The following is a 27,745-nucleotide window of genomic DNA, read 5'->3' as shown; positions in this document are numbered from 1 at the left end:
GATAGGAGTGCACAGATTGATAAAGCAATTACCAAGAAAGCTATTCCTCAGTTAGGAATACATATACATACATTAGAGGCCGGCTAGGCTACAGCCACTGTCTCTCTTTGGAACAGGCTCAGCGCCGTCTCGTTCTGTCTTCAGGCTAGTGAAAGGTCAATACTTGGCAGTTACATGCCCTCCTTCCCTTCTTGCACTACATACGTACACACACCCACACCTGGGTGATATAGTGTTTCTTCTGCCGGCACAACATGGTACAGCTACAGTTCCTCTTAAAGGAGGGAGAGGAATACAAGCAGAGGACAACACAGTGAAATGTAGCCCACAGCTACGCAGCACCAGGATGCTTCCCTAACGCTCCTGCTCAAGTCATTGACTGATCACACTGAGTCCTAGTAACCGAGAGAGAGAGAGACAGAGAGAGACAGAGAGAGACACAGAGAGACAGAGAGAGAGAAAGAGAGAGAGAGACAGAGAGAGACAGAGAGAGACAGAGAGAGAGAGAGAGAATCAGGGTGACAGGTATAAAGTAGGTAGACGAGAGAAGGTAAAGTGATGCATAGTGTTCCAACGCTCTGCGGCAGGCCTGCAGCCCCTTTGCCCCGGTGCTGCTGTGTGTTAATAGAACGACCCGGGAGGATCTGCATGTCCACACACACGCTGCTCAACAGCCACAGCCATTACAGGGCTTGTGTACTTGTATTCCTGGATAGTGGGAAGCAGTGGATGTGGGGGAGATGTGATCGGAAACCAATCAGGGGTAGGAGGGAGGCGGATAAAGAGAGGGAGGGAAATAGAGAGAGGGAGGGATGGAGGGAGGAACGAGAGACGATAGGGAACAAGGAGGGATTGAGGGTAGAGGGAGGGCGGTCGAGAGAGGGAGGGAGGGAGGGACAGATAGAGAGAGGCAGGGAGGGAGCTATGGGCAGAAACGGGAGAAATTGAGGGTAGGGGGGAGAGAAGGAGGGAGGTAGGAGGGAGGTGGATAGAGAGAGGGAGGGAAAGAGAGAGAGGGCGGGAAAGAGAGAGAAGGAGGGAGGGAGGAACGAGAGATGATAGGGAACAAGGAGGGTAGAGGGAGGGCAGTCGAGAGAGGGAGGGAGGGACAGAGAGAGAGAGGCAGGGAGGAGGTATGGACGGAACGGGAGAAATCGAGGGTAGGGAGGAGAGAAGGAGGGAGGTAGGAGGGAGAGGAGCCTTCTCTGTGCAAGCGTAAAGATCAGAGAGAGTGACTGGATATTCCAGAGGATGAAAGGGTGGAGGGGTCAATTGGCAAGGGTGCAACCCACTGAGTCCGATGCACCGTCCTCTTTGACAAAACCGTGTCTTTAGGCTTTAAATGGTGCAACCTTAAAACAGAAACGTCGACACCGAAAAAATGATGAAAAAAAAAAGAGTATAGCTTCCATCTCATTAATGTTACAAAACCATGTGAGGTGATGTCAGTGCAGGCTTAGAGAGACGCAGCCAGTCTGGAAATCTCTGTTTCTAAGCACTCACAGGAAAAAAAGATAAAAATGGAAAGAAAAAAGGTGGGTGTGAGAGGGTAAAGAGGAGCAAGAAATTATGAAAAAAAAAAAAAAAAAACAGGATCCAAGTAATTCAACACTGCCCCCTGCTGTGTGTACTGGGTACGGTCTGTGCTGAAGGGAAATGCATGGGAACAGATGAACCTTTAACTAGCCAATCCAGTGATCCCAAGCAAGCTGTTGTAACAGACAAAAGACGCAGCAGCAGTCTCCCAAACCTGGCATCCATGTATTAATTCTGTTCTGTTGTGTTCATATGTTCGGTGACAGAGTCTCATGAGACAAGCCGCCCAGTGCAAGTGGCAGTTACCATTTTGATGAACAGTTATTATAAAAAGCACCACCTACATATTCCCTTGCAGCTTTCAAAATGCAATATAATTAAATCTGAAATGTAGTCCATCTGCTGTCAGGCTTTGTCTTGCTTAGCATCACCACAATAGTCATTGGTATGCACTGTGTACCGTGCTGGAGTCATTTCAAAAGAGTATGTCTTGTTGTTATTTTGCAATAGTGAATGCACCGCTTGCTTAAGACCTTTGGATGCTGAAGTCACATGCTATATTGATCTGAATGTAATATGGTCTGTGGTTATTTAAGTATGTGCCTTGGGTATTTTATTGTTACATGTGCTAAAGTAATTAAAATGTGACATATGCTACAGTTATTTGAATGTAACATGTGTGTAGTTATTTAAATGTAACGTATACTGTAGCTATCTAAAGAAGTGCTATGGATGTTTGAGTGTAACATGCTATAGTGATCTGAATGTAGCATGTGCCTTGTGTATCTATCGCTTGGATCATATGCTATAGTTATTTGACAGTTTTTGGCTATTGTCATTCTGATTGTTATTTGTTATTTGAATGTGACAAGTGCTAAAGGTATTTAAATGTGACATAGGCTTTAGTTACTTTAATGCACCATGCACTATCGTCATTTGAATGGAACATATGGCATAGGTATGTCATAGTCGAGTCATTTGAATGCAAGATGGGCCATGGTTATTTAATTGTAACGTTTCACACAGTCATTGGTATGCAAGTCATACCTCTGATTATTTAAAATGTCCCTTTTTTAAATAGTGGCCATCAGTGATGTGCTATCCCCACATTTATACCCAGGGGTGTGTCACTTCAACCAAGTGTGAAGGAGAACAGGATACCCACCGAGTCAATGTTAAAAAATAAATAAAAGTGTGATTAAAGTGGTAATCCCATATTGTACTCGGCTAGAGAGCACAGAGGCTCAAAGCACACAAGGGTGAGAGAGAGAGCGAGAGTGAGAGTGAGAGAGAGAGATGGAAAGAGAGAGAGAGATGGAGAGAGAGGAGAGAGTGTGAGATGGGAAGGGAGAGAGAGAGAGAGAGAGAGAGAGAGAGAGAGTGACAAATAAAAAAATACTGCAAGTTTCAGGGGACATGGGTGATACAAAGTGAGGCAGAGAGGAAGAGACGGAGATAGAAGGGAGAGATAGAGGCATATATATAATAAATAATATAGGAGCACACTCCTTTAAGGTACAGCGCACCCCTTTAAGAAAGAGCACATCCCTTTAAGGAGAGCATACCCTTTTAAGGTCGAGCACATCCTTTTGAGCAAAGCACATCTTTTTCAGGAGCCACCCCTTTAAGGCATGGCACATCCCTTTTAAGGAGAGCATACTAAGAAAAGCCTTTAATGTAGAAGACATGAATATAAGGAGAGCCCACCCTTCATGCAAAGCAGAGGCTAGAGGTCGACGCAACGCAATGACCCCGCAGAGGCTTTGACGCAGACGTGAACCTGTTTTGGTTTTGCATCAGGTTTTAGTGTGCGGACCAATCACAGCCCTTGCTGCTGCATTGCCTCGACGCAAGGTTACAAATTTTGGGAGGCGCACGTCAGGCCCTAGCGGTTGACGGAGGGTCCGCAAGGACGTAATAACCCCCTTGTGTTGTGTCAACGTGGAACCATAATCCCGCCTTTACACCATCACAAGCTCATTATGTCACAATCGTGTTCTGCCATCACTGGGTTGTGTGTCCCCCCCCCCCCTTCCCATGGCAACGTGTTGCCGTTCACACTGACCAATAATCCACAAACACGAGGTGAAACCCCTTCACTGACACACATATCAACCCTGCCGCGTCAGAGAGGTTAAGCCATAGACTGTTGAGCACATATTGACATTGATCCTCCTCAACGTTAGCAAACCCGCGGCGGAGATTCATTACCGGTTGCGAGGATGGATGAGGTCATCTCCCTCTGCCTCGACTTATTCATATGTTGCCCTTTCACTCAGGCAGCAGTGGGCCCATCTGTGGCCAGCATTTAAAAAGTCTTGTTTAACCTTTGCATGCATGACTCAACGTGTCTTGAGGAGGTAGGGGGAAGGAAGGTGCTTAACATCCTCTTAGTTTGGTGACATATTGACTGAGGCAGACCTTCAGCGGGGGATCCAGAGGCCTTTTAAACGGAGCGGCCGCGATGGGAACCGCAGACCGTCATGATGAAGGGTGGATTCAGGATGACTTAATATATCACAGGTCTTTCAACACGCCACACACACATCGCTTGGTGGCAGGGACAACACTAAACATCTAACATGGGAAGAGGTCAGGAAAGGGCTGAATAAATTCGAAGACTTTTATGTTGTACTTTAACAAAGTAATACAAAAGCCGAGCTGGTCTGCAGAACACCTGCTTTTCCAGCTTGGGCAAACAGTTTTTATAGTCGCGCTCTGTGATTCCTCACATAAGCTCCACGCCAGGGCTGTTATCAAACAATGTCCATACATCAACCCAACTTCCATTTCTTTTCCATTCTGTTCATGGTCTTTAAGCACAACTTGGTTGGCCACAAACCTTTCGCCCAGTTTCCCTCATCCTTTGACTTTGCCTCCCTTATTCATCAAGGAACAACCAGCTCCCCTCATCCTCATTCTATTGTGCAAGGAGTATTAATGTATTACCGTAGTACATACTGGTGGCACAGAATTCATTCATATTGCATACAAGTATATGCAATATGTTGATTATAATCCTTGGGTATAGTACAATTCTCCCAAAATCGGAGGAGGATGATTTCTTTTCATTTTAGCCTTGTTTCCATTTTCCCTGTTTGAGTGTTTGTTCAGTTTGAGGAAGGATTCATAGATTAACTCCAGTTAAGGTTGATGTTAATGGTCTTTCTAATTTACCTATCGCAGTGTCTCACAGGGAAAGTGCAACAAAGAGGCGGGAGTAAGACCACACAAGTCGCCTTAGCGATAATAATGATACAGGAAATGAGGCTTCAGATTATGAATGAAAGGAAGAGGTGGCAGCAGCTCTGGTGCTGTGGGTCCGGCGTGTACGCTGTGAGCTCGGTGCTGGCCCGGGTCAGACGTGGCCCGGTCAGCGTTTCCTTTGGTTCCTCCACCCAAAGAAGAGGAGTCAAGCGAGAAAAACTGATCAAAGTTGATTCAGACTGGAGAGGCAGTGAGCAGGTCCAGAGCAGATAATGTAATTCTCACAGGCTGATGAATCCACAGGGAGTCTATAATAGAAGAAATGGTGTGTGTGTGGGGGTGTCTATGTGCAGTTGCGTGTGGGTCTGTGTGGGGGTATTTGTCAGTCAGCGTACAGTGAGAGTAGGTATACAGCAGCATAAGAAGAGCATGAACTGGTATGAACCAGAGCTTGCTCTTTTGAAAGGTTTTGAAAACTGTCATTCTACGATTTAATAAGATGATTTCTGAGTTCTATCAATGTGCAGGTAGAGCGTAATATATGGTTGTCAAGAGACATAGTAAATAAGCTCTATGTGCAGGTCCTTGCTTAACAATCTCCCTCGCTAACTAGCGAGCAAGAAGGCAAGGTGTGCTGCGGTGCTACATAGCCACGGTAGACGACAGTCATTATCCACATCACCTTTTAAGTCCCGCCCTGACGTATGAAATGGCTTGCATGTCGTTCTCTAGCAGCCTCTTTGGGAGGTTCTTGGATTTTTCTCCAGCATAAAGGTCTATATATTTGCCAGAAGCAGCATTGCCTGGTGGCCGCAAGTGATTCTGGCAGGCTCCTGCGTTTGTTTTGAAGAGAGACATGAGAGGATTCACATGGTTGCTGACAGCAGATGTCTGCGGCTTGACTAATGAATCAGTAATTATGGCTTTCCAGCCTGTGTGCCGTTAATTATACTGCCGGCTCTACGCTGGGCCTGTGACCTGGTTGCAGACATTACGAGTCATTACGCATAGATTTGTTCTCCTTACTTTTATGATCCACCGTATTTATTCATTTGTGTTCAATTCAAGCCTGCAGGTAATACAACCCGCCGATTCAAGAGCATTTAGGTGGCGCATTCGTGATGCTCCGTTGAAGCTGGACATGGGGGATTGAGCTAAGATCCGACATGAAGTGTGATCACAATATTTCAATAAAAATGACTGTTAAGTGTATTTGAGTGTGCCTGGACGTGATGCCCGTCTGGACAGAGCTGTTGGAGAAGAGCCCAACAGGGGAGTTTGATGTTGGCATGGTGAATGCTAGAGTGTGTGTGTGTGTGTGTGTGTGTGTGTGTGTGTGTATGTGTGCGTGCGTGCGTGCGTGCGTGTGTGTCTGTGCGTGTGTGTGTGTGTGTGAGTGATAGTCTGTGAGTCTGAGTTTGTGTGTGTGTGTGTGTGTGTGTGTGTGTGTGTGTGTGTGTGTGTGCGCGAGAGTGAAAGGCTTTGTGTGTGTGTGTGTGTGTGTGTGTGTGTGTGTGTGTGAGTGTTTAAGTATGTACATGCACCTGTTTACCCAAACGACCCCGGTCACGGCGGCCACATAAGGACATTAGCATTCTGCGGGCAGAGGCCAATAGTCTATAATATGTTTATGTGGTGGGTTGGAAATTAAACATGAGCCTGCTTCAGCAAAGCACAAAGGGTGAGGCAAAGGGCAATTTGTCTCATCTGCCTGCCGCGTGGCTGCCAGACCGCCGGCCAGTGAGATTACCTTGTTCTTGAGGTTGCTTTCTGAGCGTCGGCGGTCCCATAGGCGAACAGAGGGGATCTGATGACTGTGGGCCGTGCTCTGATGTGGCAGCAGGATCACGGGTCAGGGGAATCAGGAATATGCTTATGATTGCAGACACACCAGACCAATCTCATATCTCTGGGGGAAGGTCACTTACGGTCTCGTCTTCTACCGCAGTGACCCTTCTGGGCTTCAGCACAAGCACATTCATTAGATCATAGCTCGACTATATTGACACTTTGAAAACCCTTTGACTTCGAACTGCATCTCAACTAAAGCCGGGCTGACTGCAGAGCCCTGCTTCATGTTGCCAGCGGGCTCCTCGCTACGCCACAAGGTGTGGCATTCAGTAATGGGAAAACCTCTGGGGGGGGAAAGAGGTGTTCAATGTAACAAGACAACAGGAAGCACTGTGTGTTTTATTACAGCTAAAACCTTCTTAGAGCACGGGCTCCACAACGGGTTAAATCATCTGCTTCTCCATGTGTTGTCTTCATTGCAACCTGTTCCAGAATCTGGAACGCATGCAATCATGCAGGGCATTTATGCTTCATTGTTGCAAATGCAATCAAATGAAGGATGTTAAATGGGGTGATTATCACTTCAATTGTAGAGTTACTGGCTCAGCGATGATGTACTTATCAATCCATCCATCCTGATCCTGTATATTCATTTTCTTAATGGTATCTTCTGAATTGATTAGCAGCCAGACTGGGAACGTTTGTCATTCGTGTCACATCTGCATTGGATCAATAGTTTCAAATTGCAGTAAAATACATTGCTTCCAGAATTAAAAGGCAATAAAATAAGTAATGAATTGTAGCGAGCAGTCACTTGATTTTCTCAAATCAAAAACAGTTATACAACTATATAGTAATGTCATTTATTTCAGTTTGCACAATATTGTAGTTTAGAAAAAAGTGGAAAAACATTTAAATTGTTGTAATGGTATGTATAGATCAGGTAAATAGCCCCTGTTATTGGGATATATGAAAAAACATTTATTAATTTTTTTTATTTAAGTGTTTCCAAATTGGGCTATATAATGACATGCATTTTAGCCAAGAATAATCATACAATTTTAAACTAAAAATAGCAGCGCAAATTGCACAAATATATTACCACAGAAATATGTGTTTTTTTTATGAGCAATAATCATGAATCTAAGTTAAGTTATCCTTTATTGTCCCTTTTTTGGGGAAAAACTTTCTCTGCTTTTGACCCATCCGGGAGCTGGTGAACACACCCAGAGCAGTAGGCAGCCACAGTGCAGCGCCCAGGGAGCAAGTGGTTGTTTCAGGTCCCTTTCTCAAGGGAACCTCAAACGTGGATGAGGACGTTGGAGAGTGCTGCACAACTACTCCCCCCATCCATATTTTTGCCTACCGGTCAGGATTCGAACCGGCCACCCTTCAGTTACCGGTCCAACTCCTTAACCAGTAGGGCACGGATGCCCCATACTTGATTGTTTTCTCGGTTGTTAGACAATTTTAAGTCAAATTGAGTGACATCAGTGAGAAGGGTCACTGTGTGCAATCAAACCGGCGCAACACTGGATCGGCAGCGAGTCCAAATGGAGGATAAAATAGCGGCCGTCTTTGGGTTGGGCCCATCAACGGACACTGTCTCCCGAAACCGAACTGTCCGCCCAAAAGCCAGATGAATGGCCCCCCTACAGATAGCTTTAATAAAACCATTACCTTTTAAACTCTGCTTCTTCAGAAAAAAATCTAAACTATACAATTCTTGTGGGGTCTGAAGGTGCTATTGATCTAAACTGTGCGGAAGTGTTTAAATTATGCATCACTATGACAGTAATTAGCAAATGGCATTAACACTTCTAGGGTTAGGGTTTAATTTCCCACTGGTGACACCAAAGTATGCACTCTTTGTAAAACGCTTTGGATAATCTGATAGTATAATATTATGTAAGAACACTGTCTATTGAAGCTCACTCTGGTAGTTTGTTAGCTATGCTAGTAAACACCTCTGGGAAGCTAGCTGTTTACTATTGGACCCTGCACTTAGTTCTGCACTACTAGCTGTTTACTATTGAACCCTGCACTTAGTTCTGCACTACTAGCTGTTTACTATTGGACCCTGCACTTAGTTCTGCACTACTAGCTGTTTACTATTGGACCCTGCACTTAGTTCTGCACTACTAGCTGTTTACTATTGGACACTGCATTAGTTCACTGCACAAGCTCAGCACTACCAGCTGTGAGAATTCACCCTAACACCTCAATCTTAGCTTTTCATGTTTAACACTGCATTTCTGCACTACTAGCTATTTATTATTGCCCCCTGCACATAGCAATCACTCCTTTAGCCGGCACTAGCTCTACTCATAATGAGCCTCCAAGGTCTTTATCGGTTAGCTTAATATTTACAATAAGAAACGTTACTCTGTTATTAAACAGTCTTGACAGCTAGGCACCCAGCTCCCCATATCAAATTAGTCTAACTGGGTTTAAAATGTGTTATAGGATTTAGCCCTAATTGGCTCCTCTGTCCTCTGCCAAATTCTCCTCCTCTAACTTCAAAGTGCTATAACAGAATCAGCAGTTGATGTATGTCTTTTATAATAACTTATCTGTATTTACATGATTTTATTTGCTGCACCTTATTAGCACCAAAATAATTGTGGTATGTTAATCACACACATGCATATAGCCTCCCACCATCTCTGTATGTTGATCCTATGGAATCCATTTCTGATGTATTGACTGGGATGATTTGCATTACTGTGGTTTTCCCCCCAATGAGGTGACCTGGTGTTAACCTGGAGGTCATGTGGTAATAAGGTAGTGTGGATGTAACCTAGAGGGCATCTGCTAAGCTCGGTGACGCTATAAACACCATAAAATTTTAACTGGTCCCTTCTCTCGCAACATGGGGTTTCTTCTTCCAAAATTGATCATTTTTTGTGTTATTTAAATACAGGGCATTGAATAGAAACAGGCAAAGGGGTTGAAGAAGAAAGGGAAAGACATGCATAGGACCACAGGTGTAAATCGAATCTAGGTCGCTACACAGCGCCGCACCTCCATGGTTACTGCCCCAGCAGGGCACCACTGTGCTCAGGCCTCCAGCCACAAGCCAAAGCTAGACCTCTCAAACAGGGAGGCAACAGTGCCACCTGCTGCGCCAAACAATACATGGTTCACTTTGACTCTGAAGGCTTGTGGTGTATTTCTGGTTCACTGTCGCCTCAAGACCACTAGGTGGAAGCAAAGGATTACCAAGGGGGATATCATGGCCCAAGCGCTGTCAATAACACAGAACATCAAGAACATACATAAGAACAAAAGGTGGCTTTAGACAACAGCCTGCATCTAGTCCTGTGTGGTGGGCTGGAATATATTTCCTGCAATTGCTTATGTGTGAAGTAATTAATTAAATCAACCACAAAGCAAAAAGAAAAAAAGAGTGTGTTTAACCAACCAAATCCTCAACACATTCAGTTCGATAAGGATTACAGGTATCCAGTATGTGTCCAGTATGATAATACAATTATTCAGCCGAACTGTTAACAAATACAATGATTGTCTTAGCCCTGATACAGCTTATAGGCACTAAGAGATCTAAACAAGAATTTACTTGATTCAACTAATTCCAATAGCTGCTCGTTTCAAGCATTTCGTTTTCGTGCAAAACCAATTATGATTGATATGCTCTGATTGTGCTCAGCTTCACTTGCTCAGTGCGTGGCTTTGAATAAAAGCTTCCCAATGACCTAACCTGCACACTTGTCATTTAGCCATCAGCAAACTCAAGTGGCGGTTTCCCCATGAAGGGGGGCAAAAGTGGATCACAACAAAACAATTCATAGAGAAAACCATCCCTGGATGGACACTCGTGGATGGGTGTGTTTCTAGTGGAGAAAGAAAGAAATGTTCTCGTGGAGCGACTTCATTGATGAACTCAATACCTGCAGTATTGAACACAGTGCAGGTTGAATGTAAACGCAAGTGACCAGTCAAAGCGTACAGGGGAGTGTGTGGTGCGACACGTGTGCGCGGACGGAGGACTCACGTCGAACTCGTTGAGCGCGGCGGCCAGCTCTCCGATGCCGGCGTGTCCGTGCTTCTCGTCCACGGGGGAGTTGGCCTGGGCGGCACTGGATATGCCAGCGATGGCCTCCTGCACCTGCTTGAACACGTAGTCGCGGTTGGCGCGTGTGGCCGCCACGTCCGGGTGCCGCAGGAAGGCCTGTGAGGCGGTGTAGAGCATGGTGGCATTCTTCTTCAGCGCGCCGCGCGCCGCCGCCATCTCGTCCCGACACTGGGGGTCCTTCAGCTCCTGTGGGGGGGGGGGGGGGCATTAGTGCTGGGACATAGTAGATGACAGGTAGGTGTCGGTGCCAATAGGTGTCAGCCGAGACAGATATTGGCCCAGACAGACGTTGGCGCCGATAGATGTTGGCGCAGGTGGCTGTTTGCAAAGACAGAAGGCGCTGGAGTGATGATGTAACAACTGGAGGAATTAAGAGGAATATAGTGCAACAAAAATAATATTTGACAGATATACAATAGTGTGGCTGATGTTTAGCGTGTAGGCTTCGCTTTAAAGGTCGACAATACAATTTCAGAGACCAGCTATCGATAAAAACGGAACAATAATGTTAAGTAGTCAGATCTGAACATAATTTTACATAACATAAACAGTTGGTAATATTGAGTTTTTCGGCTGGCAAATAATAAATAATAAAAATAATAAATTTCAAATAATAGCAAAGCTGGTTTAAACATAGCTGATAGTTGTATTTTATGAGGTTGACATTTAGGCTGTGTATTACAAATCAGAAGTGATGCAGCATATTGTTCATGAAATCCTAAATACGGTCCTAAAATCTATGTATTGTATAAAATGTATGATCATTTTTTTTAATAAAAATAAAATTGCTATCATAAACATGGAACTGCCACCAACATGTAGTGGGGTTGTTTAATTTATTAGGCATTGTATTGGATTTCCGTATTGTATTTATCCATTCAGATTGTGATACTAATGATTACATGGTAATACCCATGCTGGTCAGGGGAATTAAGGTTCCTGCACTGAGCCAGGTTTTTATCTGGTTTTGTTGTATCAGCTTTACCCATTAAAAAGTAAGCTTTGATTTGCTTATCACATTGGTATTGCCATCTGAATTGGCAGCTTATCTGCAGGCCATAATAAACAATGACTGCTGCATAACGATAAAGCCTTCTTTAGTGTGGTCTGCACCATGCCTGTGTCTGTGTGTCCCTGTTTCTTTAATGAGAGACCAGGAGATAGGGACCAGAGACCTGGAGATATGGATCAGAGACCAGTGAGATATGATCCAGGATATCAGGACCAGGAAATAGGGACCTGAAGCCAGAATATAGGGAAAACAGACAAGGAGATAGGGACCAGAGACATGGACCAGGGTCTAGGAGACCGGAGACCAGGGGATTGGGTCACCAGGGACAAGGAGATAGGGCCAGGACATACAACGAGGAACTAGCAGATAGGGACCAAAGACCCGGAGATAGGGACCAGGAACTAGGAGATACAGGAGGTAGGGACCAGAGACATGCACCAGTGACAAGGATAAAGGGACTGGGATATATAACCAGAGACCAGGATATAAGGACTAGGAGATAGGGACCAAAGATATGAACAAGGGACAGGGGGTGTGAGCCCAAAGTTACCTGCTGTCTGCGGGCTGCCACATAGTTGAGCTTCACCATCTCCTTCCCAAACTCTTTGAAGCGATTGGCTAGGTCCTGCTCATTGGTCGCATTCTTCACACCCTCCAGGGCCTCCTCCACCTGTCAGGCAGGAGAAACAAGCCCGCACACACACACACATTATATATTATAACACAGTATGTTACAAAGAAGTCATTGCACTTTAGCAGAGAAAAACTCTTCTTATTCTGAAGTACTTCCTTTATGTGATGAAAGTGTTGACCTCACAGTGATGAAGATAAAATAGGAAAAGTGAAGGCATTTATTTGTGATGGGTTTAGAGGAAGAAATTGGACACACTGGTTTGAGTAAAGACCCACTACGTGTGTGTGTGTATGCGTGTGTGTGTGTGTGTGTGTGTGTGTGTGTGTGTGTGTGTATGTGTGTGTGTTTGTGTGCATGTGTGCGTGTGTGCGTGTGTGTGTGTGTGCGTGCATATGTGTGTGTGTGTGTGTGTGTGTGTGTGTGTGTGTGTGTCCTTTTAATAAGCATACCAAACATAAGTGATGCAAGCTATATAAGGAACACGAGATTTCTCAGATTCTTTATGAAGCGGCTATCAAATGTAGCTCTCCAGCTAGTGGTAGTGTGATGGCCTGCTACTGTATATTCCATAGTGCTAAAAGATACATACTAGCCTATAACGGCTCCGCCTTGGCTAATCTGTATGTAAATGCAGGCATACGGTCGGGAAGAACTGGGTTCTATAACACCACAGAGGCCAATAAACAGCAGAATGTCCTTTCCTCTGCCTGGTTCCACCCCCAACGGCCCACATAACGAACCAAAGCCATCACAACGGTGATGCAGAATAGACTGTCAAACTTTATTTTAAAATGAGCAAGATGAGATCCAATTTCGATTGGCAAGTGGAAGCACCTGGAGACTTAACTCGTCCGAGATTACCTCTAGTTATCACATGTGTTAGATATTGTTGAGAAGTCTGACTTATCTGGGATCCAGCAGTCCTACTACGTTATAGCAGAACATCCTGGGACTGACGACAGAGAGCCTCGGCCGGAAACAAAATGCTGAAGGGGTGGAGTCACGCCTTGTTTCGCTAGATAGATATCCTACTGCAGTAAACTCATTTGCACAAGTGGCTGAAGCCTTCCCAAAGGGATTTATGTAAGTTATTGCTAGGTTACTACAGCTGGCTGACTTTGTGCTCTCCAGTTACGTGCTTACAGATCCCCGCCTCAAGCAACACAATTGGTTGAAACAAATGTGAATCCAAAGAAAGTGAAAGGCCCCGTTCCCCAAGATTAGAGCTCGTCTGCTCCACGATTTTTTAGATTAATCTCAAGTCTGATAGTATCCACGAGTAATGGATATTTTTAAATGTGCTGCAAATGATGGATACTCTAAGGATATATACAATATTTCCAAGATGATATCCCATCCACTCAATGCAATGCTGTATTACACATACAGGCAGATGGAAATGTAGAGGTGTGCTGAGGTGACTAGTCTGATGCATACGATAAGTCTTGTAAAAGTATTAAGAAGGCAAACTGCAGCAGATGTCGAATCAAGCTCCCTCCCTCCCTCGGGGTCCTTATCTCTGAACCAGTGGGAGTGACGGCATCATGTTCGGTGCAGCGGTGTGGGGAGGCGTGCGAAGAGGCGATGAAGTTTGCACACTAAAGTATACTGTAGTTTTGGTACACTATAGTACTGTCGTTTGTGTACACCAAAGTATACTGTCGTTTGTGACCACCAAAGTATACTGTAGTTTGTGTCCACTAAGGTATACTATAGTTTGTGCACGCTAAGGTATACTTCAGTTTATGTACGCTAAGGTCTATTGTTGTTGGTGTTCACTAAGGTATACTGTAGTTTGTGTGCACTAAACATACTGTGGTATATGTGTAAAGAAAATAAACTATAGTCTGTGTACACTATAAGGCCGTCCCAATACCTCCCCTAACCCTGATTTTTGCCCTAACTCTATATTTTGCGCATTCTCGAGAGTGCTATTTTGCCCTTATAATCAACCCTCAAAACGTAGTGAGGTCCGATGCAGGCTTAAAACAAATGGAAGTTTTGAAACGAGTGGAAGTTTTAAGGAGGGAGAAATGGGACAGGGCCTAAGTGATCATCACAGATGGTTCCATTTAGAAATCTTCCTACTTCGGGATAAACTGCCTACTTTGAGGTTGACAAACATGATGATGATGTTGATGATGATGCTGATGATGATAAGGATGATTAAGGCAATGAAAAGTATGCAGTTGATGAAGATGGTTATGTGATAAATAGGTTGATAATGGGGGCGCTTCGGGTTTTATCCTTCGGGTCCTATTCTACATGTCGTTCCCTCTCTTCTCCAACCTGCTCTCCTGTCTCTCAGATGACTATAATGGTCAATTGTCAAAAAAATAATGATATGGTAATGGCGACAGTGACTCTGATGACGGCGATCAGTATGATGAGAATAACGATGGAGCACATGGTGATGAAACCGACGAGAATAACAACAATGTTGACGACGATGATGACGATGAGGAAGATGGCGCAGTACTCACAATCTTCAGGTGCGCCAGCAGCCTCATGACGTCGGCCATGTCGGCCAGGATGAGCAGGCGAGTGACGGCCGAGAGGAGTGCGCGGGCCGCCCTCACCATGGTGCCGCGCTTCACCGAGGAGCAGGGGTCGTCGGCGAACTCCGACGAGGCCACGCGCATGGTCTCCCCTGGGGGGAGGCAGAGCAGGGACACCAGTCAGCCCACACCACAAGGCCCCCCGCACAGACGCTTGTGTAGTCTCTGTCTGTCTGTCTGTCTGTCTGTCTGTCTGTCTGTCTGTCTGTCTGTGTGTGTGTGTGTGTGTGTGTGTGTGTGTCTGCCTTCGAACTCCGGTCGAAACCTCAATGTGGGGTTTCAGAGAGCGGCGGCGTCTCTGAACACGTATTGTTCAATTGATAACAAGCAGCCCCCGGGACCCTCCACCCAGACGCTGCCCCCCTCCCCCCAGACACAGCTCCCGATAGAGCAGGGCGTGATGACTGGCTCGCTTGTTTACTCCTTTGGGAGCACAATCACTATGTGTTGTCGTTGGAATTATTTGTGTGTGCAGGCACACACACACATACACACACACAAAGAGATACGCACACGCATACATACACACACTCTCAAAGAAATACAAACTGACTGACACCAAGAGATATAACCACAGACACACGCAGACACACACATTTCACCGCAATTTTTGTGAAGCAGTACCCAGTGTAGCAGCCACCCAAGAATAATGGCTGAGGGGGCGGCATGGCTGTGCAGTATGACAACAGAATGTTTAATTCAATCAGGTCAAGAAGTGTCTGATGAGTTGATTAGCGCCTGGCAAGTCTGAAGGACAGGATCGCTGTCATGGAACATGGTCCGGAAATAATAAGGTGAGCCACAGAATCACAGAGAAATTAGGAAGCCATTTCCCCGCAACCTTACAATTCTATTTTCTGCCATTGGATACTTTTTCATGTATTGTTGAGTAATTTCGGAAAACGGTAGTATAAGTAAGAGTATGCTGAGCTCTAATTGGCTTGCTGAGACTAGGTTTAGGAGAGGACTAATAAAATAAACAACAATGCATTTTTACATTGTCTAATTCAAAAAACAGTGATGATGTTTTTGGGTAGTTTGTTGAAAAGTAGTGTCCGTCTGGCATATTCACACGTACTTCCAGCATAGTCGTAGTTATTGTCTGTAAAAAGTAGCTTAAAGTGTCAGTGAACCCACTGTTTCAACTGGAATTCGAACACTATGAGATAAAAATGTTTTATTTTTTATCTCAGTTTTATGAAGGAGGAGGGGGCGCATTATCCCCATGGTTACAACCCACGCCATCTTTGTGATACTTTTTTGCAACCGCAGTTGTTGTGTATGTGCGTTATAATGAGATGTGATGTATATGAAATGCGCCACCCACTGCAGCATTATTCTATAGGTGTCCAGGACGCCTAACCCTCACTCGCAGACATTAAATAAACCGCTGCTCAGACCCAGCTTCAATATCCGCACAATGTGGAGTTAGACAAAGTGCCTCGGAAAAGGCACTTTGACGTCCCCAAATGTCACAAAAAAAAGACTTACCTACACTCCAAGTAGAGTGGAACGTTCACAAAGCATTTTGGGGAACAACATAGGATTTTACTTTAAATTTTATTTGTTTGCGTTTTCTTTAAATTATGGTCTCATTTTGTTAACAGTGATAAAATGGCTTACTATGTTGACGACCATATAAGACATATTACCACGTTCAAAAAAAAAAAAAAAGGTTTCGGGTTGAATTGCTCTTTAAGTCACAGAGCCATCCGTCACCTATACTTACTGGAAGTTTTGAGTGAGTTGAGCAATATCACCTTACCGTGAAAGCACTTGCTTTATTCTACATCGGCAATGTCAGCAATAAAAACCCTAATGGAAATAGCAAATTCTTTTGGCTAGCTCGGAAAATAATAAATGCACATGGCAAATACATATATAGAAACCAGAGCAAAGGACTACGTTTTGTCTTTGTGCAGTTTGGGTTATTGAAAAGGCTATGGCTTTGAATCATCTGGGGTTTTTTTGGGCTTTTTGAAGGAGACGAAAAAACAACAGCACTGCGTTCGTCTCTCCAACAGCGAACAGTGAAAAATGTCTGTTTGGGGGTACTCTGCCTTAGACCAGCCATGTCACTGCTAATCTATTTCATGGTTGAAGAGAAGCACTCTGTGCTGTGTATTGTCAAAGGCTGCCATCAATGGTACTGGTGGCAAACTAGAGCTGACAGTGCATTATAAAGAGTCGGGAGAACAACATGTGCCTAGCACCACACTTTATGCTGACAGGGGGGTAGCTGAACAGAAAAAACACAGAACAGTGACAAACATTTCATTCGAGTGAAGCTCCATCGACTTCTTGCACAAAGACAAGAACGTTTTATGGCATTGGTGGCATTTTTTTTCATCTCAAATGGCAAAGGCATCATAAAAGTGATAAGAAGCGTTTGAAAAGGTACACTGCCCTCAACTCTTACATAAACTAGCTGATCGCCCTTTAGAACAACAACAACAGGCACAGATACTCGACTTTAACAATGTGTGAAGAACCAGGGAAATCAGTCTCTTTACATTTACGAGTGTTCAGGCATAGACACAGAGCTTGAAGTACTGGGTATTTTTCAGGGTCTGTTAATCGACTCTTCTATCTCTTCTCCCGTCTCTCTTTAACCTGTCGTTGTCTGCTTCAAATCAACCACGCATACCCCCGGCCCATCACTGTGGCGCGTGTTCACTCCATCACCCAGACATGCAGCCATTCGGGACAAGCTTAACGACCAGAACTGAGGACATGTGCCTCGTGGCTAAATTATATTTCATGCTCATCTCACATGTAAGCAGTGAGCTGTAGAATGCTGAACATGTGGTTATGGAAATGTACATATAATGAGATCCTACACCCAGTGATGTGGAACCAGTTAAATTTAGTGCAAGCTTTTTGGACATAATGATCACATCAACACAGTAAATCTGATCTCTTTATTCTTTAAATCTGAGCGGGGGTTTTGATAACCTCTTCATTGATAGCCGCTTTAGCCGGTTCATGGGGGTATTCAACTGATTCATCATGGTTGGGACGGGAGTACATTTCAGCTTCCAATAACTCTAGGAGATACAATAATGTTTATTGCTCGGGATAGTGCAAGAACATTTTTAGCAGAAACAAAAAGGCTAGGAATATTTACCCCCTAATACATAATGATTATGACCATTGTTAACAGTTCATGTGCTTCTTGAAACAATGTAGTTTATACCAGACCCAATCAGACCCTATCAAAGTGTATATGGGTCGTTGACATCCAGTGGTCCCTTCATGCTATTGGTGCACACATTAAGGAGCGTTGAAGTGATTTACTTATTGGGTCATCGACTCAGTATCGTTGCACTGATTATGTTGGCGTTAAAGGAGATTGCTTTCCACTGATTTCTTTATATGCTGCTCAAGACTTTGCTGTAACCCCCTGACGTCAGCTTCAGCGGGAGCCAAGAGGAAGACTTTATGGCCAACAGCTGCTACGGTGCACAGAGATAGGGCTCGCTAAGAGGGAGATCACTCATCCATCAATCAGCACTGATTGTGGGCTCCATAGAATCAAAGTCGAGTATTGAGTCAATAATCACACTGAATGTTTCAAAGAAAAACAAACACAACACATGGGTGCATCTTGTTTTTGTGGCTGATTTTATGGATGAATTCATTCATGAATATCCTTTTAATTTATTTTGAATATGAGTGGACAGGTGTGTGAGCGTGAGCAACCTTTATCAATGGTCCCACTATTTTGTTTCCCTTTATAACTGGTAGCCCATATTCCTTTTTTAATTTAAATTCCAAACGTAGTAATAAAGTATATTTTTTCAACGTGTTTCACCACTTTTGTATAGCCTGTGTAAAACAGTACAGTTGTTGAACTGTGAATGCCCAGGGCAAGGTATCTAAGATGTGCTTTTAGAAGTCCATCTTTTGCACATTGCAGTACGAACATCTGCCGTCGCATACTGATGTAGTGTGAGTGCGGTCAGATTCTCTTAGCACTGCGTTGTCTTTTCCTGAATTTCCTGTAGTCTTTCTGAATTCTATTTCACATCTTCCTTGACCTCATGACATTTTCAGTTGAGGTCAAGGAAAGGAGGTGAGGAAAGGACATCATCTTTTGGACTATCTGACTGCAACCAATGTTATAGGGGGCAGAGGCCAAGCCAGTACTGCCTTTTAACTTCTATGCAATTAGGAACTTCGGTCCAACGAGGTGAATGGGACACAGGGCCTATTTACTAGGGCTGTAACGATACACCAACTCACGATTCGGTTTGTATCAAGGTTTTTGACCGATGGTTCGATACATCCCACGATACTTTTTAATTTAAAAAGCATTTTTTTAAACAACATTTACTTATGTAACAATTAACTGAATGTAACATTTAGTTGGAGTTTTGGGGTTTAGGCCTACGTATTTTAAAATATTAATGTCAAATAAATAATAGTAATTTGAAAAGTTTGGTAGCACTAACCAGCGTTCCCGCTTGGAAAAAACCGGTGCCGGTCAAAGTGACCTGCACCTGGCGGCAGAGTGGAGGCGGTTACAACCGCAGTGGTTGGACCAGGAAGCGGTTGCCGCCCACGTGAACGCGCACAGATTTTGCCCTACCGCTCAGCTTTCCCCGTGTTGAAACTTGGCGGCAGCAGCAGCCACTTTTAAAAACGCCTGGCCCTTTCACACCGCTGTGCGGAAGCCTCCGGCAGCAAGGCAGTTGTCGGGGCATTTGCCGCACGGTGGTGTGAAAGCAGCTTTAAAAACGGCGTGCCGCGATTCTGCCTTCTCAGACTGCGAGACTCGTGGCGGTTTGTGGCTTGAGTGTCGCGATTTCGGTTTCGATAGGCATATCGTTACAGCCCTACTATTTACCGTGCAGTTAACTGACCCATACTATAACAAAAGGTGAGATACTAAGGATTAAGGAAACACAACATCCTCATGCAGCTCCACACCTTGCTTGCGGACATCCTCCACGGCAGCGATGAGCTCCTCCTTCAGGTCCTGGCTGTCTTTAGCGATCTGCTCGCCCTTCTCCAAGAAGTTCTGGGTGGCCTGCTCCACGGACACGGCCAGCACGTGGGCCTTCTTGGAGCGCCCCTTCTTCTTCCCTGACGGGCCTTTGTTGCTGGTGTTCACCAGGGTGGTCACCTGAAGGGGTGAAGGGGTGGAGTCAATGAGCCTTTTATTTTCACACACCTCAACTGTGTAAAAAGAACCATTCGTCTACCTAGGATAAGCTAACTCCCTGGCCTGTCGACGGAGCGTATAGAGGGCTGAATGCAGATTGCGACCCTGTCTGAGTGGAACCTCCCGGGCTGCAGATGATGGGTCATTCAAGTAGCTCAACTAGTCAGCAGAGACTGTGTGAAAAGGGCCTTAAATCTCCATGAGCTCGGAAAAGTTTCAAAGAGCAAATTCTGTCCTGTCACAACCTTCTCACTTAAGTGGCCCTAGACTTGTGAAAGCACTTTAAATGTTGCACATCCATATTTATCATGCATTAAGGGATATGTGTGCTGAATAATGAACAGGTATTGCCTAGTTATTCCATTATTATCTGAGTTTATTTCTTTTTTGTGCAGAAGCAATGCAGACTGCCCTGACAAGTAAATTTGAAGCTGTGCTTTCCATCAAATTGTTGTGCCAGACAGCCCATTATAACTGACAGAGTGCTCAAATTAGGAGTCTAATAGCGTGCTTATTTCATGAAAAAGCTTTTACAAATCAATAAAAGCTACACACAAAAACAAACGTATACATAATCACACACACACGCTCGCATACAGAAACACGCACACACACAGACACACACGCACACACACACACACACCTAAACACCTTTCCTTTTATGAAGCCCACTTTAAAAAAAAAAAAAACATGAACCCATCGCTCTCTTTAATTTCTGCTTAAAAAACAATGTTTTCAAACATGAGGGTGACAAAAGGTTGCGGCTAAATAGATTTGTAACTATCGCAGACAGAGAAATTGTCTGCAATATAAAACAATTGCTTTGTTTCTCATGGTTAAAGACTTCTAAGTTATGGCACTTGAGCTTTACACTGAGAAAAACACCACCAAAAAAGAATAATTAGAGGAGAACATCAAATAGCCACCAATAACAACCTAGGGAAAAGTGTTAAACTAAGTTCCACTCACAGAGAAAATAGCTGACACAAAGCAACAGTACCCTGGAGCATCCTGTTGCTATTGAAATGATATAGTTTGGGACTCACATCACATCTCCCTCTCAGCAGATAGACCAAAGAGCAGCAGCACTAAAGTGAGTTAATGTGGGCATCTGACCATACGCTCGGCTATGTGTGGTGTTTTTAGAACTCTTAATTCCTAATTAAAAGGTTTTCAGCCAGTTTTGGATGGAGTATGTGTGTGTGTGTATGGATGAATAAGTATGACAGTAATAGCATGTTGTTCAATATGCCACATATATATGTCACATATGAAATATGGCTTGCATTCGTATACTGTATTCACTGTGAGCCTTGGTTATGCACGTCCTCAAAAATGTACAGTAAGCGTTTTGGGGGACAGCATTACTTTGGTAATGTCAAGTGAGGTTATACTTAGTTACGACAGACAAGGATCAGTTGAAACAAAAACAACACAATGACTATAATTTAATAAGACAAAGGAGAAAAAGTGTTTTTTATGTCTTACTCCGTCTTCTATGATCGTTAATAATAGCGTAATTCATATAAAACCGGGGTCAAATCCTTTTTTGCCAGCCTCTGCCAAAACGTTTGTGCACGTTGTACTCCTCTGCTCCAAACTACAGCTGTGTTCTTTGCTTGGCATTGAAGGTTAAATGATGATGACAGCTTCAGAGAGAGGGTTAGGCTTCTCGGACACTTATAGTATAATGCCACAGTGAGTGCCACATTTCATTCAGGACATTGCTCTTTATAACGCCCTTTATACTCAACGACTGCACCAAAAATAGGCCGTGGATCGTAACCACAGAGATAGCATCTCCCATCTCCGTCCTAGAACTCTCAGCACAACAATTTAGTTCTGTTTGAAATGGAGCTGAAACAAGGGTTTCACCTCCACCTCCACCTCCACGACATCAGGGAGGAGAGTGAAGGTATTGGTTCACAAGAACCAATATGCACCCCCGCTGGAATTTTGTGCGATGCCATGCATAAAATATCACAATCATAAGCCTTCTCAAAAGAAAGCCAATGTGGAATCGAGGGAAACCTATGAGACGCTTCAGGGAACAAATTAGTAACCCAGGCACTTAGCCGTGGTCATATCCCTCAACTACATTCAAATAGAACAGAAAACAAAACAGATTCATCGCCTGCGCCAAAAAGCCCTGGCCTTTGCCGTTAGAAGGGTCCCAGGCAGCCGGCCGGCCCATTTGTCCTGCGTGTTAACAGCAGAGTTCTCCCTAAACCAGGGGTCTTCAACGTTTTTAGGCCAAGGAACCCATTACATATATTGTATAAAACTGTGTTAAATATTAAACTGGGCCTACAATAACATGTAGGACAACCTATAGTGTCATGTATAAACATACCTTGTTATTGTGCATACAATAATAAGGCTTGGTAACAAAGCTCCATCCATTGTGGCTCACAAAATACCTAACTCACAATTATTTTGATAAGAGGTCCTGACTCAATGACTGTTATGAAGGTGTCAGATACTGATCTTACCGCAATGATTCATGGGTAGCCTTTCATCAATGTTGCATAAATGTAATGTTAGTTACTGAAAATACACATTAACATGAATAATAACATGAATACACTAACATAACTGTTATTGAATGCATATTTGAAAAAGTATATGTTGGATTCATGTTTAAAAAAAAAAAAAAATCTAAGAATAATTTTGCGACCCCACTGCAGTACCTCTGCGACCCCACTTGGGGTCGCGACCCCAAGGTTGAAGACCCCTGCCCTAAACGATGCCATAGTGACGCTGAGCCACCATGCTCCTTTCCAGCGCCACTATGTAACATTTTAAAACAGAGCGATAGGGATGGGGACGTTTGGTTCCCAATTCATTTCTGAAACTGTTGAATTGGTTAAAATACATACTGTATGTTATATTTGAATAACGCTTCAAAAAGCGAAAGTTCAAAATCACGAGTAAGTGCTGTGTGGAGGAGGTCAGTGGCTTTTAGAAGCCCACCTTGGTCCGAGTCTGACTCAGTTACGGCATAGCTAACACCAGACGAGCCACGGAATGCCGCGTCGCGTGGTAGACAGACAAAACACACACTAAGATTTTAGTTTGTGTTCAGTGTTAAATTATATAATGGGCTGTGGATGGGGTTGAGATGTGTGCCATCCATTAGGCAGTGCTGGAGGATAGAGTGGCTGCATGGCAGCTCTATAACGTGTGAGTCCCGCATTGGGAACATGGCGGACCCACCCATCATATCATATGTGCTTATAATATACCTTTTCCTTATTTCTACACCCAGTATAGCCTTTCCTTTATCCCTGAAATTGAATAAGTGCAGGTGTAGGCTCTGCCAAAGGAACTCAGGGGCAGACGTGAGACGAAGCGGTTTTGACACTTGGCTGTGCAGCTCCCCACTGCTGACTGACAGATGATGCTATCAAACACCATCACTGCATTGGTATAAAAATATAGGCTTAAAATTTCAAAGTATGTTTACCCTGGTTGCTGCTGGGTGGAAAATAACAAGACTGCCTCAAAGCTGTTCCCACAATATTGTGCCTCAGTCTATACGGAGAACGCCAAATTAAGTTGAACATTTTAAGCAGCTCAGTTGACTGTGTGTGTGTGTGTGTGTGTGTGTGTTTACTAATTTTCTTGACACTGAAGCATACCTGTGGCATACCAGTGTCTTGAGAGGGAACTGCAGCTTAGCAATATATTGTGTGGCAGTGTGCTGATCTACACGAGGTACAACCCTGACTTGATTATCGGCAGAACAGCCTCATGGTGGGAACTCCACACCGCTTCATGTTGGACAGGCTGGGGAACCCCACTGGATTTAGCTACTGCAACTATTACCCAAACGAACAGCTCTCTTTCATGCTCTCCACTTTAGTTGTTATAATATACATTATATATATACATTAGCAATCAGAAAATGTGCCAACTTGCCTGAACCTCAAAAAAACAAGCTACACTCCAATGTTTGCCTACCCATTGAGACAGCCAAATTTGACTAAATTGAACCTATATTTTTGTTCTCATAACCTTAATGCCAGTCTGATGCCGGCACAGCAGTCGCTTGCGTTGGCGCAAGTTGCAGTGCCCAGCGGACCCGATCTGCTCAAGATCAATAGCCGTAAATGGCAGGAGGGCCAATCGTCTCCAGAGCCGTGGAGAGGGGAGACCCTCCCCCCAAGGGTGTGGCCCCCTGGGGCACAACAAGAACCATGCAATGGCCTCTCCCCCACACCTACACACACACACACAGACCCACACACACACACCTACACACACACACACACACACACACACACACACACACACACACACACACACACACACACACACACACACTTCATGTTGTAGTGTGCTGACCTTTGCTGTGCTTCAACAGTGAGTGGTGTACATAACTCCTCTGGCTGAATAATGGATGAAGCTGTTGGGGCGTCACGTGTGCTGAGGCTCAGTGAAACCAAGCTGTGAAGGGGGTCTTCCACACCCCGGACCGAGCCTAGTCCCTTCCCCTGCACACTGCTGTGACGGTCCAGAGGACCGCACAGGAGAAGTGCCGGCTCGGCACTCGTCTGGCCTCCCGGTCAGCTGTTTACATCCACATGCACGCACACACTACATACATGGATGGTGACATTTATACTGATAACACACAAAGAGTGGCACTTTATGTTGCGAGTGTTTGCACAACGTCAATGGACATTTTTAACTGGTTATAAGAAGGACAAAAACAATTAAGTTACCTCAATGCATTTCGCACATATTTATTTTCGTGAGTAAGTAGGGCGCCACGCTTACGTAGCGAAATAGATAGGAGATTAAACACCTGTGGGTTCTTGTGCGGCTCCGGCGTCGACGGGCAAAGGATGCCGAAGAGAATCAGGGACGCGGATATTGGTTCCGGGCGGAACTAAGTCCGGAGCAACAGCGAATTGACTATGGGGGGAGTTCCACGTGGAATCGGCCGTGATCAAGCCGTCTGTGGCGAATTTCTGCTGTATGTTAATTAACGTCAACTAAATATTGTAATGTTTATAAGGGCAGGTGTAATGTATGTGGTTGGTCTCAGAGTTTGTGTTGTTGTTGGTGTCACAGTTAATTGTTGAATGTTCCCCTGTCTATTGTTAATGGTGCTGGCCGCCTTGTATATGTCTCCCCTGGTTTTTGTTGCATGTTGGTTCGGGTTAGGGTCTGGCAGTGGCCAGTGGGTGACACCTCTGAGATTCAATAGAATTTTAAGCAGAGGTAATGAACTGTGTAAGTTTTATAGTTAATTACTATTTGTTTGTAATTTCTTTGTTTAAGTTCCTTTCCCTTATTTTTGCATTTTTTTCATGCTTTTTGGACCTTCAACCGCTTGAACAATTTGTTCAAGCCTTAATTTATTAAAACCTTGTCCGAAGCTACTACTGCCTCTGCTTTCTTGGCCAAGCCCACAGTTTATGTGTAAACGACCCCGCTCGGTTCCATTACAACTGCCTAAGCTTTGACTTCTCTCTTCTCACACAAACACACATGCCGAACGTGCGCAAAGACATGCACACACACACACCGCAAGAAGCAACAACACACTAACACAGACGAACACACGCACAGCCACAGACAGACACAAAGACACACACACACACATGGGAAATAATGGGGGAAATAACATGGGTTTTTTGAGTGATAACAAACTCTGTAGGTGGCAAAGAAGTAAAAGCTGCGTCACATTTTGAACTACACACATTTTCCATCTAGTTTCGACTGGCTTTTTGGATTGTCGGTGCCGTTAAAGTAGTAAACGATTATAAATGCTATTTTAACGACACGACAATCCAAAAAGCCAGTCGAAACTAGATGGAAAATGAGGGAACCGGAGCCTTGGAGGCGGGACTTATTCTTCAGAGGTCTATTCCCTCTAGCCCTCTCCCCCATCACATCACAGGAGACAGCAGAAACAATCCCATCGGGGAGCCATGGGCTTTGGATGAGTTGGATGGCTTTGGATTTGTATTTTTTTCTAAATCATTAAACACCAATCACACACACTGTATATATACATATGATATATATACTTACATATACATATAATATATATACTTACATATACACATTTATATTTATATATATATATATATATATATATATTTGCACATATGATTGGTTCTAAGCTTTGGAAGCTGTGATCATTTTCTGCCTGTGAGTTTCCAGCCTCCACTCACAGAAGTGTAACTGCTGCTGGGTAACTCAGCCTGGATCTGAGTTAAAGGGGTACTTCAATGGATTTCTGGCGGAAGCAAAGAGCTAGCTCAGCGCTAGGTCGCTACATCAGAGGACGGCATGTGTTGCTTAAGAGGAAAAAAAACCTCAAAGAGATTATAAGTAACATAGCTTCCTCACTGGTCTATAGAAGTACACATAGCTGTGTGCATGTGTGTTTTTGTGTAAGTGGGTGTTTGTGTGGATGTTTGTGTGGATGTCTGTCTGTCTGTCTGTCTGTCTGTCTGTCTGTCTGTGTGTGTAAAAAGCACCCAAAAGTATGACGTTTAACCGATGACAGTAGGCAAAAGTTTGAATGAAGAGCATGAAAAAAGGAATGGGAAAAGTTCTTTATTTTATCTCTGAGGTAAAAAAAAAGTTGTGTGGCGGTGCTGCAGGAGCCCCAGATTTATACATTACTCATACAATACAGCTTGGCACACAACACAGGCATAGTAGGCGTGATTCATCTGGGAAACAGGCCACAGAGGCAGCCTCGGCAACGGCAGGTTGCAGGGAACGCTGCTCACAGAATGATGTCAACAGAAACACATCATCATCTGCGTTGCACATAACTGGCGGCCGCTAAGCTACTCCGCCCCAATACTGCTCTACTCATCCTCTGGTTTTACATCCCTCCTGAAAACACCAGCGTCCTGCCCTGCTCCCTTCACGGCCCTCCCTTCACAGCCCTCCTCGGACGATAAATCCCCCTGCTCCTCCCTGCTTCTCTGTGATCCCCCCAGAAGCCGTCCCTTTCTGCTCCCTTTGATCCAAGTTTAGCATTTGTTCTTTTTGGAATTTGGAAAGTGGCTCAAAGAGAGGTGCGTGGGCGAGGGGAAAGAGAAGAGAAGGACACAGAGAAGCCCACCATCACTTCCTAGATCAATCCAGCCCTGGAGAGGCCCTGGGCAGCGGCGGCGGCTGTATCCGGTCTCGCTCAGACATCTCTCCGCCTCGAGGTGGTTAAGAGGCGAGGGGTAAGGTATTAAGAAATTATCCCCCACACACACACACGGGTCGCCACTCCGCCAAATGATCAGGATCCTCAAAGAATCGGTCACAGGCATTGCCCTCTCTGGAGGGACGCGTGCCAGAGCGGCCCCGGGAGAGGACAGACTTCAAACGGGAAGGGATTTCACCACAGAGAAACCTGGGGGCGGTATGACTCAGGGTAGGCCTGGGCAATAAAACAATAAATTATCGTATTGTGATAGACTTTTGATCAATATCAATATAAAACATGTTCAATATATATCGATAAGAGACCGGACCACCGAATCTAGCAGCTGGGTTTGTTACAGAAACACGGTTCCATACTTATTTACAATATTTGAGTGTTTTTCATTGTTGGATCGACATTGGAGTATTTTTCAATGAAGAACAGTGGAAGGTCATATTAAGTGTTAAACATAAGTGTTTAAATCCAGCATGGTAATTCCTAGTCTTTTTAGGTCATTAAAATGATCAATAGTTATCGTTATCGATCAATATGATCAAGTTATATCGTGATATGTCT

General features: G+C 44.4%; 1 protein-coding gene across 1 annotated transcript in view; it reads right to left on the bottom strand.

Moving 5' to 3' along the window:
- Positions 1-27,745, bottom strand: part of LOC311340561 (catenin alpha-2-like) — a gene marked incomplete at its 3' end in the record, with an annotated part of 172,241 nt that overhangs the window by 105,759 nt on the left and 38,737 nt on the right. Inside the window, exons 3-6 of the mRNA XM_084465424.1 lie at positions 19,767-19,962; positions 14,760-14,926; positions 12,193-12,312; positions 10,550-10,816 (exon numbers count right to left, since the gene is read on the bottom strand). Of these exons, the coding sequence (XP_084321550.1) occupies positions 10,550-10,816; positions 12,193-12,312; positions 14,760-14,926; positions 19,767-19,962 (750 nt within the window). The remainder of the gene's footprint in view (positions 1-10,549; positions 10,817-12,192; positions 12,313-14,759; positions 14,927-19,766; positions 19,963-27,745) is intronic.

This window comes from Micromesistius poutassou (assembly GCF_964030765.1).
Source record: "Micromesistius poutassou genome assembly, chromosome: 3".
Lineage (NCBI taxonomy): Eukaryota > Metazoa > Chordata > Actinopteri > Gadiformes > Gadidae > Micromesistius > Micromesistius poutassou.
Note: the sequence above shows the minus strand (reverse complement) of the source record. Positions and strands in the feature narration are given on the sequence as shown.